This window comes from Pempheris klunzingeri, chromosome 19 (genome assembly GCF_042242105.1).
Source record: "Pempheris klunzingeri isolate RE-2024b chromosome 19, fPemKlu1.hap1, whole genome shotgun sequence".
Classification (NCBI taxonomy): Eukaryota; Metazoa; Chordata; class Actinopteri; order Acropomatiformes; family Pempheridae; genus Pempheris; species Pempheris klunzingeri.
The window spans coordinates 12,973,304-12,991,880 of record NC_092030.1 but is presented as its reverse complement, the minus strand read 5'-3'; the positions used below and the strand labels follow the sequence as shown (position 1 = coordinate 12,991,880).

At 42.6% G+C, this 18,577-nt stretch overlaps 2 protein-coding genes across 3 annotated transcripts; both read left to right on the top strand.

Annotated features, from left to right (window-relative positions):
- Positions 1–3,167: 3,167 nt before the first annotated feature.
- On the top strand, positions 3,168–6,449 carry LOC139219285 (PR domain zinc finger protein 12-like). The gene is made up of 5 exons (XM_070851095.1): positions 3,168–3,393; positions 4,932–5,122; positions 5,234–5,389; positions 5,618–5,732; positions 5,860–6,449. Exons 1-5 carry the CDS (start codon positions 3,168–3,170, stop codon positions 6,291–6,293), a joined length of 1,122 nt encoding a protein of 373 aa, XP_070707196.1. The 3' UTR covers positions 6,294–6,449.
- Positions 6,450–9,612: 3,163 nt separating this feature from the next.
- fbxw5 (F-box and WD repeat domain containing 5) lies at positions 9,613–17,901 on the top strand. 2 transcript variants are annotated; one of them, XM_070851113.1, is made up of 10 exons: positions 9,613–9,712; positions 11,651–11,846; positions 11,990–12,147; positions 12,709–12,892; positions 13,234–13,382; positions 13,631–13,969; positions 14,048–14,231; positions 14,368–14,515; positions 14,686–14,898; positions 15,674–17,901. In XM_070851113.1, the coding sequence occupies exons 2-10, from the start codon at positions 11,660–11,662 to the stop codon at positions 15,957–15,959; spliced, it is 1,848 nt and encodes a 615-aa protein (XP_070707214.1). In that variant the 5' UTR covers positions 9,613–9,712; positions 11,651–11,659; the 3' UTR covers positions 15,960–17,901. The 2 variants fall into 2 exon arrangements, with proteins under 2 accessions (XP_070707214.1, XP_070707213.1); XM_070851112.1 differs by lacking the exon at positions 9,613–9,712 and adding an exon at positions 10,283–10,351.
- The last annotated feature ends 676 nt before the right edge of the window (positions 17,902–18,577 follow it).

Here is an 18,577-nt window from a genome sequence, read left to right as displayed (position 1 = left end):
AAAAATTTTAAAAAAACTTAGGCACCAGCAGGAATATAACATAATAAAGTGATCCATTCTGTGCAATGAGAACTTTTACTTTTGACACTTTAAATATACCAGATAATAAGAAGAGAAATGACCTCATTGATTCTGTTGGGACTGTCTGCTTATAAAAGAGCAGGGCCTGAGGAAGTACTCATATATTTTCTCTGGTAAAAGTAGCATCATGCAGTGTAGAAATACTCTGGTATTAAAGTATACACAAAAGGACAGAATTATTATTACCATCAAAGTATATGCAAAGTACCCAAACTAAAAGTAATTATTATGGAGAATCGTGCATTATATTACTGCTGCATTAAACCACTTATGGGTTGCAGCTAAAGCTAATGGAGAGTTTCATCTCCAACATGTGGTCATAATTTATAGTTGATTACGTTTCTTTATAATTTAATTCAGCAAAGTAATTAAAGCTGTCACATAAATGTAGGCTAGATCTATCTATCTATCTATCTATCTATCTATCTATCTATCTATCTATCTATCTATCTATCTACCTATCTATCTATCTATATAAATGTGGTGTTTTTGCATTCAAGCTGCTCATAATGTTTTAATTATTATTTCAATGTCTAGTTTAATATTTAGGGGCAGGCTAAACAATTTAGTCCAAATCAAGCAGGTGTCCTGACTCCCCCCTGTCCTGTCCAACAAGGCGAGGGAGGGAGGGAGGGAGTGGGGGAAGTGGGGGATGCACCTCTCTCACCTTTGCAACAGATGAGCCGATCTTCAGTATCCTCCGCACTGTGGCAGCTACCTTAATCTGTTTTTAATGACCCTGCGGAGGATCCCTGGAGACTCTGCACACTTTTCTCCCAGCCGGCAGCGGTGTGTGTGCGTGTGCGTGCGCGTGTGCGTGCGTGCGTGCGCGTGTTTTCTCCGCAGCAGGCCTCTGATGAATATCTGAGCAACGTGACTTTAATTTAAGCTTAATTCTTATTTCCAAGCAGCAAAAGACGTGCAAGAAACGCACCTTGTCGAGCATCGTGTAAACACTTTTTACTCTCTCTCTGCTTCGCTCTCAGCTGCTTTGTCACTAAAGTCTAAATGTTCACATGCATCACTTAAACATGATCGAGTCTATTTTCTCCAGCCTCTCTTCTTTCTCTCCGGATAAGCGTAAACTCTCCTATTTCTCCACAAACAAATGCTTTTCTTTGATAGGTTTCCCACCAGCCCTTTGAAATAAAACAATTACCGCACTCTTTGTGCAATAATTGTCAATCATCCACATTAAATTGATAAGCTTTAAATGGACAGAATAATGGCTTAAATTGTTTTACAATGGAACAGCTAAGCAGGATGATTTGCTATTGCTGACATGCCCGCGGCTTTACCAGCTCCACATAATGCCATAGGTTAATGCATAAATAAGCAAATCAAATCCATGCGTTACCCCAATTCAATTCATTTAATTCCTCTTTAATAAAGAAGCGGCCCCACCCCCCTGTCCCCGCCATTTACCTCGGATTTGTGCGATGAATGCTATAAATGTAAATCAATCTAGATGAGAAAGAATCCCATTGAAAGAGCAGAGAAATTTCATCTGGGAAAAGGAGACAAACGTAGGAGGGGCCCGCTCATAAAAAGCAGCTGTTTCACAGTAATCTTTTTTCGTGCCCTGTCACTCACCTTGCCTTTTCACTATCTCTGCAGCTCAAAAAAGAAAAGAAAAATCCCTCCGCTATTGTATTTAGTTGCCATATCTTCTTCCATTACACTGCTATAGTCCGTGTTCGTCCAGAGAGAGAGAGAGAGAGAGAGAGAGAGAGAGAGAGAGAGAGAGAGAGAGCGCACAACTTGGGCATTTTTTCGGACAATCCCCTTGTAGTTGCTGGAGTGAAAGGAGGAGTGCATGGATGTCAAATTGGCCTCAAAACACCATGAAAGATTGATTTGCAGCACTTTTCAGGGCCCTGACATTACTTGGAGGGGAGCTGAATAGGAAACCTGTGAGCCGGGGATGGAATAAAGATGTCCTCTCTGCTGGAAAAGAAGGAAAACTGCCCATTTAGCCCCAGTCCATCAAGCCCGAAAAATGGGCAAGAGAGGAAAAAACACAGAGGACTGTGACTATAGAGAAGAAAAGGCCCGTATATACTCATCTAAACGTTGTCACAATACCGAGGGGGCTCCGAACATCCATGAATATTAAACCGCTTACCTCAACAAGGGCTTGAAAAAGTGAACCACGTCAAAGCAGCTTTGCATTTTTTGCATGCGAACAATGCTGTAAAAAAAAAAAAAAAACCCACGTCGAGCTTGTTTCCATTCTTGTCATTCCCGCGCTAAACTCCTCACAAAAAAAATTAATATTACCAGCGCATGAATACGAAATGCATGAGAAAAAAATGTGCGCGCAACTCCCAGACTCAATGACCCACTTCTGTGCACGGAAAAACCAAAGTTATCTCTGTGTGATTAATTCTTTTTGTCTGTTATTATCTTCTTCTTTCTTTTTTTCCCCCCTCTACATAATGTTTACACCTGACTGATATTGTTTTAAATCACATCTACATGCAGCAGCCTCTTACTTATGTGGACGTTCACAGGCTTTTGTTTATTTTACGCACTTTAAAGTTTCCATTCTGCACGTTTTCCTCTTTTAAAAACGTGTTGTTGGTTTGTTTTTTTCTTCTATAAAAGTGCAGCCTATTTACTGTCTTTTTAGCCAATCCATAAAGCATGTGCAGCTTTGCACAAAAATGTTGCGCGTGTTTGATGTCCGGCTTCAAGCGCGCATAAAATAATCACTAAAATAAAGTTTTGGACACTCTTCTCTCTCTCTCTCTCTCTCTCTCTCTCTCTCTCTCTCTCTCTCTCTCTCTCTCTGCTGGTGTGTTGCGGTGCAGCAGGCAGGTCCACCCGGTGAGGGGTGTGTCATTAATAAGTAATTAGACAGGGGTCACACAGCCACTTATATAAAGAGACCCTCACAGCCAGGCAGGGCAGCTTTACGCACAGACAGCTTGGAGCAGAGGGACTGACTGAAGGAGCAGCTCTGGGTGTCTAGGCCTACTTTTTCTTCTTCTTTTTTTTTTTATTATCGCTCCACTTGCAGCTACACCGGGTTTTCTTTTTCTTTCTTTTTATTCCCCCACCCCCACCCCCCAAGTCTTGGCAACATGGGCTCCGTGCTACCCGCCGACGCTTTGGCTCTCAAGTCTGGATTTAAGTGTCCGAGCCGCTCGCTGTCAGACGTGATCACCTCGGACATCCTGCACAGCTTCTTGTACGGCAGGTGGAGGAACGTGCTGGGAGAACACCTGGCGGAGGAGCGACACAGCGGCAGCGGCTGCAGCCCCAAGACCGCCTTCACCGCGGAGGTGCTGGCGCAGTCCTTCGCCGGAGGTAGGCTTTATTATTATGGGACTGTTTTGGTTCAGTCCTGGCTGTTTAACCGCACTCGTTGCGCGCGTTTGAGGAGTTTTTACCTGCAGCTTTGCAGCCTGATTGGACAAATTTTAAAGCGCTTTATTTAAGACTAATCATCCAAAAAAAAAAAACGCGATTTTGTCACAGTTTTGATTGAATTAATATCATTTCATCCAGAATGTGCTCACATTCGATCGAGTGCAATTTCTCACAAACGAGCAACATTTTCTTTCGCTCTCTCTTTTTTTTTTTTTTTTTTTTTTTCACTGACAGTTCAAATCTGAGCATTTGGTCCCAGTAAGATCATCACATTTAATTCCCAACCAAAACAACCATCACTGTCTTTCCCACACATTAATCTCCCAAACTTTCTCTAACTAACCTGTGGCTGCTCTCTGTATTCTCTCCCTCATTTTGCTGCTTTTATTTCGACCCATTTAACGCATTAACCCTTTCGGGGCGCTGAGACCTCGCGTTTGGAGGTTTGTTATGCGTGTAAGTGCCGCTGATTGAAAGACGCGGGGCATTAAATTCATTTGGTTAACTTTGTGCTTGACCTGGGAAAGTTTCCACTTAAACCTCGGGGAGAGAAAGGTTTCCTTTCTTTGAGATGTCCCGGGTTTTTATCCCGCATTCATCAATCTCCGGACAGTCTCTTTTCCTCTCTTGGCAGCTATGGGGCTCCGGTGCTTTTCTCTTTCTCTCTCCTTAAAAGATTTGCTGTTCCTCGCATAATGCACCGTGAAGGCTAAATCTAATGCTATTCATTGCATGTCAACCATCTAATCGCCTTTCCATTTTTTTGTTGCAGAAATTCCTGAGTCTTTTAAACAAGTCCTCGTTTCATTCAGCGCAAATTTATTGCTACAAAGTTCTTAAAAGGATAATGAATTTGGAATTAGCCGTTTCTTTTCCAGTAAACTTTAATGAATATCACATCTGAAGCATGACAAATTGCTGGACCCTGAGCAATAGAGGACCATTTAACCCCTATTCGGTCGGGCTTTTTCACAGCCTCAACTAAAAAAAAAAAAAAAAAAAAAAAAAAAAAAAAAAAAAAATCTTTGATTTTGACATTAAAGAACCGCAAGATTTCTCTCCCCTTTTTTCTCCCTCTGATGCGGATGAAAATGCTTTCCGAGGGGTTTCTCTGCACAACAAAAACTTTCAATTCAAGCAGATAATCGAATTAAACGGGGGATAAGGTGTAGCTTAATATTTCGTGACTAAAATAAGATCCAGTCCATTTGCTGCTTTCAGGGCTTTTCCAGCAATCCAGTTTCCTGAGGCGCTCTGGCATCCACTCACCCTGCTCAACAACTCTGACCGCAACATTGCTGCTTTCTTTTTCTTTTTTCTTTTTTTTTGTGCGTGTGTGCGTGTGTGTGTGTGTGTGTGTGCAATTCCATTCCTGCTCAGCCTCTGTTTCATTCAACATCCGCAAACTGCGCAGACCTCGTCTCCATTTCAGTCTCCATTTTCTCACACTTGTTCTCTCTTGTTTGTATTTGCAGAGGTGCAGAAGCTGTCCAGCCTGGTGCTGCCCAGCGAGGTGATCATTGCGCAGAGCTCGATCCCTGGAGAGGGTCTGGGCATCTTCTCAAAGACCTGGATCAAAGCAGGGACCGAGATGGGCCCTTTCACGGGGAGAGTCCTGTCCCCTGAACACGTGGACCTGCTCAAGAATAACAACCTCATGTGGGAGGTGAGCTTCTGATGCAGCCTAGACTTCATCCATTCATTAAAACATCCTGTTTGTGTGTGACGCTTGTCTTATAGCACTGACGCGCTTTTCCTCACTGTTGTGTGCGCTCAGGTGTTCAATGAAGACGGCACGGTGCGCTACTTTATCGATGCCAGTCAGGAGGACCAGCGCAGTTGGATGACTTACATAAAGTGCGCCCGGAATGAACAGGAGCAGAACCTGGAGGTGGTGCAGATCGGCAGCAGCATCTTCTACAAGGCGGTGGAGGTGAGGATTCACTTGCAAAAAGAAAAAAGAAAAAAAATCTGGACCTGAGGTGGCTTTGTAGGATTTTATTAGTTGATGCTAAGAATGACAACGTGCTTTAGAGCAGCGCCGCCTGCTGGTGAAAGGGGAAATAAATGATGTGGTTTTTGTAATTCGGACAAGTTCTCAGTTGTCAGGCACAGAGGAGAAAGTTGCAACATGCTGATCAGCTGATTCTTCTTTCCTCAGACCATCCCACCAGACCAGGAGCTTCTTGTCTGGTATGGAAACACTCACAACACATTCCTGGGAATCCCCGGAGTTCCAGGAACAGATGAAGACCAGCAGAAGAAAAGCAGGACTGGTGAGTAATTCCACGGGCCTATTACAGCTTGTATTAAACGTCTGAGCTTAACTTGTGATGGCTTGACCTCATCAACCCCCCTCCTCATCCTCCTCCTCCTCCTCCTCCTCTTTGTTGGCTCCCCCAGATGACTCCCACTCCTGCGACGGCTCTTCCTCTTGCTCCCCGACCTCCTCGTCCACCACAGCCAGCAGGATGCGCTGCGTCATCTGCCACCGCGGCTTCAACTCCCGCAGCAACCTGCGCTCCCACATGCGCATCCACACCCTGGACAAGCCCTTCGTCTGTCGCTTCTGCAACCGCCGCTTCAGCCAGTCGTCCACGCTCAGAAACCACGTCCGCCTGCACACCGGCGAGCGGCCCTACAAGTGTCACGTGTGTCAGAGCGCCTACTCGCAGCTGGCGGGCCTTAGGGCGCACCAGAAGAGCGCACGGCACAAACCGGTGGCGCGCTCCGCCGACGTGCCGTCCCAAGTGTCCCCTCCTCCCCCACAGATGACCACCATGCCCCACCAGCACCAGATGCCCCTGGTGCACCACATCCCCACCATGGTGCTATGATGACGGGAGCACGGAGGGACAGTCAGCGTTGCACTTTAGATTACAGCTGTGTCGGAGAGGCCCACGGAGAGGGGAATCCACGAGCTGATGTGACAAGCAAAGCATCCCGCAAACACATTTGAATATGTTGTATTGCTTGTTTCTCTGGCTACCATGTGATCAAACCCCCCCCCCCAGGAGAAAGATGTTTTAATGCTTGTCTGAAATGTGCTGAAGAACAACTGTTTCAAGATTTTACAAAAAAGGTATTATTAATACTTCTCTGTGTAAACAAGTGTCATGCATCACCAGGCTCAGGCGCAAAGTACTTTCACACAGTCAGAGATTTGGACAGTAAGTAGAGACTAAAGGAAGTGGCCACCAGTGTACATTGTTTCAGCTGCATCGTTCCACACTGTAAACAGAAAACGTCACTTTAACCTTGCACAGACTGTATACTATACTATTGTGTAATTGTAAAATTGTATTGTATGCTACTGTACATGTGAATGTAAATACATTTGTGCTTTCTTCTATTCTAAATAAATATGATATGCTGTTACATATGATGGTGATTATTGTAGGATTCAAACTAAGTGACTGTGAGTCACTCATCAAAACACCTTCTGCTGCTGCCTTACAGGCTCCCAGCCGGCACTCTTCAGAATAAACACTGAGATTATGCAGTGTTGATGGCAACAATACTGGATCTATGTATGAGCTGACTGAATCCAGTTGCTGTTGGGGTTTTTTGAGCTGTTCAGCAAATCTGCAGCCTGATGTGCCAACAGAAAAAAAAACAGATCTTAAGATTTTTTTTCTCAAAGGTTAAATACCAAGTTGTAAATGAAATAAGAAACATACGAGTCTGTCACTTAAACACTTTGTAAGTGATTAGTAAGGGTACTAAGACTTTACCAAAATAACTTAGTGGCTTGTTTTAGTTGGTCATACCAGTAGAGTGCCAGTTTTGAGAGGTGGAATCCACAAAGAAAGATATATATTGACATAGCATTTACTCCATAAGTAATACTTCCACCCATTTTCTAAACTGTCTGCCCTGTTTGGCATCACAAGGGCTGGAGGCCCAGTAAAAAGTGCCAAACACTGGACAGGTAAGCAGGTAACTCGCAGGTACAGTATGTCCTGGGTAGAAGTCATCTGCCACACTGGTGGTTGGCCTCAGCTCTTAGAAACTATTGTTTCTTAAGCTGCTTTTCTTGTACATTTTATTACCTGGGGTGTTCCAACTGTCAGTTGTAGTTGTTCTGTGGCCCGAGACAGTTTTCCACCCTTGTTCCAATAGTTGTATTCTCATTCAAACTGCTTAATGCACAAAAGTAGCTATCAATAGTTAATAAGAAACTGACAAGCACTTAATGTATATCAAAGAGGAGGAGTTCTTAAAAATGTGTTTTCATGTTATACACTGTATGTGCACTATACTGTGAATAGTTGAACATTCACAACATTATACAGTAGATATAATGTGTCCTCTCAGTTGGTTATGAAAACACACTAAGGATTAGCTACAGAGTAAAACCTTGAAATATCTTATTATATTTAATAGTGGTTCCTCTTGGTGAAAATTAATTAATTCTTCGGTCAGTGCTCAGTTGTCCCCTGCAATTCCTTTTCCTTCCACATGATGGCGCCAGATACACATGAAAAGTCTCATATGAGAAAAAAGGTCCTCCCAAGGATAAAAGGAGCAAAGATACTTAAATGACACAGATGCTCAAATGACCTCAACAGCCATTTATTTAATTAATTGGATCAATTTTCTATGCTGCTCATCACGCAACTCACTAATAAATACAGTAGATATGAGCCACTTCTGAGCCACTGCTGCACTTGTCAGCTGTCAGACATCATCCAACTTCCCAGGACAGGAGTTTTCGGACAAGTCATCATTATAGCAAGCACAAAGTGACACAGATCAACAGGCAGGGTTAAGTAAGGCGCTGGGGAAATGTGGGCATCTCTTCCGTCCTCTGCGCTGGGAGAACTGAGGCGGGGTTTTGACTGGATGTTGTTCCATCACTGGAAACCGTCCATACCTTCTGCCCTGCACAGTGAGGAAAACATGACAGTTTAAAACTTCAAGTTGGTTTGAGGTTGGTTTCCCTCATCTCGGTGATTGTTACTTCAAAATGGCACAGTTTCACCCCATCAAGTCGCACCTTTCCACTGGTGTGAACATCCCTCTGCTGTCCTGTCCTTCCCTGGGGAGCCACAGCAGGAAACTATCCACTCTGCGGCATTGCACATTGCTGAAGGAAGACAGGAATTCTTCCTTTATCTGTTTGTTGTATCATCCAAGTGTTTTCTGCTGAGATAATGCTGTGGCCTGTAACCTTATCCCACCCCTATCAGGTTTAACACGCTCCATTGCACACAATCCCACTGTACTATGCATTTTCACACCTTAAGTCTTCATTAGAATGTGTTTTTTCATTAAAAGAATGAAGCGGTCTATGGGAAAAAAAGAGATATTCACTATAACATCTATTTCATTTATAATCTCAATCTATTTAAACTCCCCTTTTGGATAATAAACAATGTCTGTTTAACAACCTGCTGTAAAAATGTGTCCAATTCTTACCCGAGAATATCAGTCACAGCATTGTTCCACTTTAATGTGCTCTTCGGTCCAGCTCCTCTGTTCCCATGTGGTCAGCGTGTTGGTGTGTGTGCACTGACACATCAAGCCAATGACACAGTTGTTTGTCAGCCACAGAGACTCTAGTGGGCTACTCCACCGACTGATGCCACTGTCAGCTCAGGACAGTGTAGTGTTACTAATACTAGTCCGAGGTGTGGTATTACTGGTATTGCATGCTTACTTCACTGACATGCACATACAAAATGATTGCATTGTTTCATGCACTTGTTAAATTCTCAGCTTCTAATTCTCAATCAGCAATCGTCACCATCTCAATGTAAAAGAGGGAGTTAAAATAAGGGTTGTAAAAGACAGAGGAAGGTGTGTGTGTGTGTGTGTGTGTGTGTGTGTGTGTGTGTGTGTGTGTGTGTGTGTCATCATCTATATTAGTAAATCAAGTTTGCCCATAGTTACATGCTATTAAACACAACACATTCTGTTATAGGAAATGAAAGGGGAAGCTATATGATGACTTCCACCCCTGTGATACTTTCAAACAATGACAAAATATCTTGTAGTTATTACCAAGAGAGGGTTTACTGATAATTAAGCAAAATATATCTCACACAATTTAGGGAAATCTAGCTCACATTATTTGTAAATACTACATAGATTGAGTTGGTCTGGCTCGATCGATGATGCATGAATCTGTTAGTCGAGTCTTGCCGATTCACCGCTGCAGGAGGATTGTTGTCATTTTTTTCTGTGGCTAGCCGTCAGAGCTAGCTAGCCGCTTGGGTTTTTTTTTTCTCCCCTACATTCTCTGATCCAGCAGGTGGGTCACAGCTTGTGTCAACAACTTTGTACTGAGCCAAGCTGATTAACTCGTGCAGCGAAAGCATTGGTGTATAAAACTAACTGCTTGTTGTCAGAAATAAACGTCGCCAGACGAAGCTAAAAGTTGAAAACAAATGTTAGCTAACAGCTAGCTGGCTTGTTAACTACTTAGCTAGCCGTGTCGTTAGCGTAGCTGCAAACTAAGCTCGTTAATCGCTGTTTTGATCAACGAACGCAAACATCTGTAGCTAGTTAAGGTTTCGTGGGTGAGTTGGGTGGACAGACAGTCTGCTTTTAGTGTAAACACACTAACTTTAGAGTTTTATACACAGCGACAAATATTTCCATGTTAGGTCATCTTCACACGACGGGTTCTGCAACGACCAGCTGCTCATATTCTCTCAGAATTAGATAAAGGTGCTGAAGGATTTTTTATGTTTAGTTCCTATTAGATTCCCAGTGTTATACGAGCGTGTTCGCTTGCAATTGAGGAAATGCCACGCTAGCATGGCTTATCAACCATAGATCCCTTTTTCATGTTGCTCTTTTCTTTGAAAATTGTACAAATTGTAGAGCCACGAAGAGCCAGCGTCCACAATGAAGTACCAGTGGATGCACTCACATGTCAGACATAATGGTGACACCCTCATTAAGCTGCTGTGACAGCAGGAGCCAAACAGCTATCAGTTGTCAGGCTTAAATTAGTCCCAGTGTAGCTGGAGCCTGTAGTTACTGGTGGGTGCTAGTGGCAAAATAATATGATTGATATGAAATAACATGACTGTTTTCTGGGGCTCTTCTTTTGAGATACAATCCATCCTCTTAGTTAGAATGTATTCTTCTTCTTTGTAGTGGAGCTAAATTGATTAGTTGAGTAATCAGATTGTGGATAGAAAATGTATCATCATTTTGATAGCTAGCCAGTTTAATGTGTCAGTTTTTTTTTTCTTTCCCAAGCAAGAATAGCAAAGCTGCTCAAAATGTGACTATTTGCTGCTGTTTTAGTTTTTTCTCTTTTATTACACAAGGTCACAATAAGGATACACACACACGTAAATAAACAAACAAAAGCTTGATTCATATCCTTATACATAGAACCAAATCCATACACACACACATATGCATATACACAGAGCTATATCTGCACACAAGCATATACGTATGTATAAAATGGTACAAAACAAGGACAATTAAGCCTTGATGGTGTGTGCGTGTCCACCTCTGTGTTTGACTATAGCTGAAACAAATAATGGATTAGGTGATAGACAGAAAATGTATCTCAACTGTTGTGATCATTTAAGAATCGTTTGTCATTTTGTCAAATGTGAACTTGTTCCAGCTTTGCACTTGTTAAGATTAGCTCTTTTCTGTGATAGGAGGCAGTAAATTGTATATCCAATATAAATAAGGCTTTGGACTCTTAGGCAGGCAAAACAAGTACCAAAGGCTTGAGGAAAATGTGTTTTTTTCCCCCCACTTTTTTCCACCATTTAAAGACCAAATGATTAATTAAGAAATTGCGTAGCATATCAATTTATAGTGAAAACAATTGTACATGTCTTGCTGAGAGTTACTTTAAACTTATGCTGTGCAGCCAACTTTTGTATAAGCCCAAAGATGTTTAATTTATATTCTAGTGGAGATCCCAAAGTTTTAAGGTATCAAAAATGTCAGACGGACTTTTTGGGAAATTGTGTGTAGAAAGATGCACAAACAAGCTATGCAATTCTGTAGAGTCTTCGGTTTGACTTTTTTACATCATACAGGCTAGCTTCGATGACTAGTTTTCACAAACAGATTCATACCATTAACATAATGGAATAAGATAACTTGCCAAATCTATGTTAAGAGGTTGAAGTTGCTTTACTAAAACATCCCAATCTTGTATCTCTGATGTGTGTGTGTGTGTGTGTGTGTGCACGTGTGTGTTACACAGGATGTTAGGATGGAGTGTGGCCCAGTTCTGCCGGACAGCCTGGTGTTGGAGATCTTCCTGCGTCTGCCCCATGATGCTGTGCTGAGAGCGGGTCTGACCTGCAGACAGTGGCTGGCTGTGTCCAGAGATGAGTTCCTTTGGAGGGAGCTGTTTTACAGCTACTACCGCATACCACGCTCTGTACCCCGACACCCAGGTAAACGATTAGAATCATAGGTATATAATTGAAACATATATTACATTGTAACTGAAGAAATTAGAGCTACATTTATTTACTATACAAGATGTTTAGAGTGGTTGCAGCTTAAAATAGCTCCTTTGTGTGATTCTTCTGTGCAGCGGCTGTGTCTTGGTACCGGGAGTTCAAGCGTCTGTTTGACTGTATCCCCTGTGTGGAGGTTCAGACTCTGAGAGAGCACAGTGACCAAGTCCTCCACTTGGCTTTCTCTCACAAGGGTCACCGGTTCTCCTCCTGCTCCAAAGACTGCACCGTTAAGGTAGGGATTAAAATATTATTGGTGTATTTCATCCTGCAACTTATTTTTTGTTTTGCTTTCTGCAAGCATGACTAGTGATTGTGTTCAGCTTTTGGTAAGGTACCAAACTGCAGGGATTTTTTTCCCCCCATTTTACTGGTTGTCCCGCTGCACATTTGAGGGTCAAAGCGAGCAACAGGTCAACCTAAAAATAGACTAAAACATGTCCTTTCAACACAATGCCACTCATACTAGTGGTGGTGTAATTATCACTATGTAACTTTCACTGTTAAAACACCAATGGAGCCAGAATATGCGGCATTTAATTTCTCTACTTATTTCATGTCACCATATATGTAATGTGCATGTATGTCTTTTTTAATGTATTTCATGTTGTTTTGTTGCCTGTGTTTGTGTATTGATTCAGTTATGTAACATCTATGTTTCTTTAAAATCTACTAAAGAAAAAAAAAAACAGACTGAATTGTTCAGCAGTCTTCAGATCAGACCAGCAGCAGCTGTCATCCTCTTTATCGTCCGTTCACTTCGTTCTAAACACGCCTTGTGCCTTCTCGTCTGCAGCTATGGGACGCAGAGCGGCCGGATGGTAACATCTCGCTGGTGCACAGCTCCAGCATGCGGCAGTTTAACTGGGGCTACACCCAGTTTTCCCAGTTCAATGCTGACGACACCCTGCTGCTCGTGTCTGGTGTCTATCTGGGCCCACACCACTCCTCATCTGGGGAAATTGCTGTCATTAGTCTCGGTAGGGACCAGACACCCCCCCCCCCACACACACACACACGAAAGTCTTGTCACGTTTTCCTGTTGGTGTTTCTCGAAGCGTAGTTACTTTTAGGTCATCTTTTATGGGAGCGTTCCCTCCTACAAACTAAGGTGTTGTCAGTGTGTGTGATCTCCTTTTGAGGTCAGACCACATAAAAAACGGTAGCATGATTTGAATTTGATGATGATACAGTTATGCATGAAGAAGGTTGATGTAGGTTAATATTTGTGACATGTAAGAAATAACGTACAAGTAGCAGCCATGACTATACAATATATAATGTGCTTCCGACATTCTCCCCATGTCGTAACACTCTACAGAAAATTACACGCTGCTGTCACGTGTGAGGAACAAGCCGTACGATGTGTTTGGCTGCTGGTTGAATGAGACGCATCTGATCTCTGGGAACCTGCACTGGATAGGCAACATGACGTCCTGCTCTGTGCTCTGGCTCAATAAAGCCTTCCAGGTGAGACCCAGTACAGCAGCTAAAGCCCGTAAAGACACGTCGATCAGAATCTTTCACACAGGAGCCACAGGAATGCTTTTGCTGCCTAATGTGATTATGTTATTGTACAACACAATTCTAAAAATGCAGTCTAAATGAGCAGCTTCCAGATGTGAGTTCATAGAAAAGTGTTTCCAGATCAACACTCGCTGAAAAAGAAGAAAATAACTCACATCCTTCACAATGTCTTTCCCCTCTTTCTCTGACAGGATGTTGAATCAGAGAACGTCAACGTAGTCAAGCGTCTTTTCAAGATCCAGAACATCAATGCCAGCACCATCCGGACAGTGATGGTGGCCCACTGCCGTCGCCACGACAACCCGGACCTGCTGCTGGACTACGAGGCTCAGTCTCAGGCCCGAAGGCAGAAAGGGCAGCAGCAGCAGCACCACCACCAGCCCCTCCTCTTTGACCTGGGAACCTCCGGCAGCGAGGAAGAAGATGAGGAAGAGGAAGACGAGGAGAGCCGCAGGGAAGCAAGGTGTCACACCCTCCCCACTGCCCGCGTTCCTCAGCCCACCATCTCAGGCCTGGATCACGTTATGCAGGTGAGCTAGGTTTAAAACTCATTTTGCATTTTGATTCATTTATTTTAAAGTAATATTGCTTTTTTTTTTGCTTTTTAGAGTCGAACAAATGTAGCACCCTTGGAGCTGGAGATTGAGACCCAGGTGGCCCAGATGATGGGCAGAGCCCACACAAAGGCCCCTGCCTTCAACCTAATTGAGCCCTCTGAGCCCGGCGAGGGAGAGGACAAGACTTACTTACTCTTCACCACCGGTAGCCTTACTTACTCCCCTCATCAGATAGGTAAGATAAGGATGCTACTGAAGCATGCAGATATAAATGCAACACACGTACGCAGCTTTGTGGAGGAAATTACTCACAATTACACACGATGCTGTCAAATATTTCCTCTCATGTTGTACTCTTTGTCCTTTTCCAGGTATAAAGCGCATCAAGCCTGACCAGATGACCACTTCTGGTCCTGTACTTGGGGAGGAGCGGAGTTCAGATGAGTTTTTTGATTCCCTGGACCATGTTATTGATATACATGGACACATCATTGGTATGGGCCTTTCTCCAGACCATAGGTAAGTAAATGATGTGCAGATTCATTATGCTTAATGCAGACAGTATGCTATATGGCCTTATATATACACATGTGTACAGCCATGTGCGCATACGTTTGTGTACTGTGTTCCAATGCAACACATTTTTCAGATTACTTATCTAAATGTACTTCTTTCCTTTCACTGATCAGGTACCTCTATGTGAATAGCCGGGCTTGGCCAGCCGGGTGTGTGATCTCTGACCCCATGTCTCCTCCCCCCATTGCCGAGGAGATAGACCTGCATGTGATCGATCTGAAGAGTTTGAGGGAGGAGAGGAGGAGTCTGCGTGCACACCGAGCCTTCACGCCTAACGACGAGTGCTTCTTTATCTTCCTTGACGTCAGCAGAGACTTTGTTGCCAGGTAGGTGACGGAAGACCGCCTGCTTTTCCATGAACAGATGCAGCTTTCACACATGTCACTGTAATTTCACTGATCATGTCGTGTATTTGCTTTGTGGGTGGTATTGATTACTCCGAGTAATACTCTTTGAGAGTCTTGCTTCATAAATACTGCTTGGTGCAACATAATCATTAATAATTTATTAACAAGGAATTCAGAGGATCTGTAACCTTTGTAATGACAAAATTCTGAGTGACAAGTATTCCATTTAGTTTGAATGTAGGAGTGTAATCCCCGAAAACCCTTGTGATGCAGACTATTATATTATAGATTATAGCGTGTTATAACTCTTAAAATGTACATAGACATGTGATTATTATTTTAAGACAGACTTGAAAAAATTTTAACCTACCCTTTAATATGTATTGGTATTGTCTATTAAACTCAAATTATGAAACTAGATAGTTCTTTCAAATGACTTTTAAGCAGGACAATGTTTCGAGCCGTTTAATCAATTAGTCTATTGGATGCTAAACATTCACTGGTTTCAGCTTCACTAATCTGAGGATTTAGCTGTTTTTCTTATTTAATAGTAAAGAGAATATCTTTGGGTTTGGGAATGTTGATCAGACACAACGTGCAAGTTGGATTTGTGATGGGCATTCTTTAAAGTTTTCTATTATTATATTATGATTCACTTATTATATTATTGATAGAGAATATCATAAATAGAGAATAACAAATCAAATAATTCCACTGTGACGCTTCCCTGACTTATCCGCTCTCCTGCCTGTAGTGGAGCGGAGGACAAGCATGGCTACATCTGGGACCGTCACTACAACATCTGTCTGGCACGTCTGGCACACGACGATGTGGTGAACTCGGTGGCGTTCAGCCCCGCTGACCAGGAGCTGCTGCTGTCTGCCAGCGATGACTCTACCATTAAGGTGTGGCGCTCGCCACGCATGGTCCGCCTGGCACAGGCCCCCACCAGGCCGCTGAGACCCCGCAGCCTCCTGCCGTCCTGGCTGAGCCGCAACAAGAGCTCAGCGTCTGCCAGCAGTGTCAACGGAAAACCATGAGTCAGGTTGGAAAAACACTTTCAAGTTGGGAGGGAGCGGGGAGAGGAAAGTTTGATCTTTTTCCTCTGTGATGTGAAAATATATATACACTCCATGTATATGTACAGCGTGGTTACAGTGAGTGGTTTTGCTTGAGCTCGAGGTGTTGTGACAGACAGCAGTGCTCGGGATCTTCAGTTAACTGGAGATGGGACATGAAATGACTCAGGGGTAGACACAAGAGAGCGCTATTGCACCAGCAAAGGACACAAATCACCACAGACTCTGTGCTGTTGACAGGAGTGATATGAAATGTTCTCACAGATAGACACAGTGTAGAGCTGACACCTAAATGCACAAGACAGACGTCCAAACACGGTCCACAAGAGTTGGTTCTTGTCTGTTTTTTATCGCGTCTGAACAGGTCATACACAGGACTCTGAGACCTGAAGTATAAATGTATGTAAGTGTGCTGCAGAGACGGCACCTTATGATCGCAGTTGTCATGTCCTGCTCATCAGAGGCAAAGTGCTGTAACTGAGAATTATGTCAGTCTTTTCTTATTCATGGATATATCCAATTAATGTCTTGAGTGTAAAAACTTCATGAACCCCGTTTTCGAAAAATTCTAAAATCATTTCAAAGCGAAAGGGAAGATGACATTGAGCTGCATTTACTGCAGTCTGCCTTGGTTTCTAATTACATCGCATCCCATTGTTTCTGTGCCCCATAAATGATCAATCACTATTCTATTCAACGTAGAACTATGGAGTCATTTGATCTAGTTGAGTCTTTAAGGAACAGTTGAAACGTGAAGCATGACAGTGAACAAAAGTTTGTGTAGCTAATAGTTATTTGGACCTATATCATGTAGAGATGTATTTAAACACATTAACTCATTTGTAGCACAAGACTGCACCCTTCGTCAAAAGACTCTCTGTTTCTCATCAGGAAGAATCCCAGAAATGTAATTTTTTTTTTTTTTTAGTAAAAAATGTATTTTCTTTCCTCACCATTACATGTGGCAGAAGGTTTGTTTAGTTCCCAACATGAATTTCCCCCCTCGAAGTCCAAAATTCCAACATAGTGATATAGAGCACAGACCCTGGATATTGGCAATTTCACTACATTAAGGTACAATAGTCAATGAATAGATTGCGGTTTTATTGAAGTTGTAACTCTGTTGAAAGAACAGACACTATACACATAAAATATGTGTATAGTACACATTAAAAGTACCATAGTACCATCTTTGCTGACATCTGATTAATTCAAACGGAGAACCAACAATGGACAGCAATTGGAAATGCTCTTAAGGGCCAATATCAAGTCAGAAAAATACAAAAACAAGAGACAATGAGATCAGTAGAAAAAGTAAAGCAAATCTCCTGCAGCCTCTATTCAAAAGCCTGATCAACACATCTGTGTGTTTGCTTTTTAAGCCCCAGCTGTCTTTTAGATGTTTGTGTGCATATGGATTCCCCCTTTACTTCCCTTCATACTCATAGTTCTCTTCAAGGTCCACACAAAGTAACGCATAACAAATCATGAAACCATGACACTGGACTTCATCCAGTTCAAGTACTTTACCTGGTAGATATTTTGGTTTACTCTTAGATTCCCTGCTGAAGGAGGTTGTGACTGATTATAAAAGCCTTCTTAGGTTTGGATTTTTTTCTCATTATTTGGCCAAAGTGAACTGTCTGGTTGTATCTGCATGTAAGCATTTCAGAGAAACCTGGCGAATTAGTCACTTTATCAGTTGACTCTTGCCACCAACTCAGCAGTATTTCCCATGTTTTGAAATGTACGTAATAAGTCATGAACTTTCTCCTTGGTTCCCTTTGACATCTTTCTTAATGTGTTATTTTAACTGTAGCTCAACATTTTAAATCATGTTTCCTGCCCTCTAATGTTATTTTCGTACTCCTCTGAAATAAAAAGCATGCCCTGAAAGGCGAGAAATCTGCAGAAATGTCTGATTAATATTCTTTTCTGTTAAAAAAATTCAAATGGAGCATGGATGTTCCCCATCTTAATTTAGCATGCATGCATGCATGCATCAACTAATTGGCACAAAACACAAAGTTCAGCTGAGGATGATGAAAATGTCATTGCTGTTGTTTCACATGTATTTAGTCATTAACCAAAGTAGGGCTGTTTCTGATAATTAAAAATGATTACTCATTAGGGCCCGATCACCAAGCAGTGCGAGGACCCTATTGAAATGCATCCGAAATAAATTACAAGTTTGAGGGCCTAAACATACATGAAAACTCATGAAACTTTGCACACGCATTGGTCGTGGTGAAAAATTACATATTTTATGGGTCTTGCAAATGGACGTGCCAAAATGGCTCCATAGCGCCCCCCAATTTCAAGCCCCGGAACTGTGTTTTATGTACATGTACGAAATTTGGTGGGCTCATGTATCTCTTCAAGATGTACAAAAAAGTCTTTTGGAGGGATGACCCAACAGGAAGTCGGCCATATTTATACTGTTTGATGACTGTCCGGCTCTGAAGACATGCACATGCTAATTTAGAACCATAGTCATAGTGCCACCTAGTGGCGGGAGGAAGTGCATGTTTTATTCTCAGACGTCTCTCTCTCAGCGGGTTAACCACAGCCACCTCAAA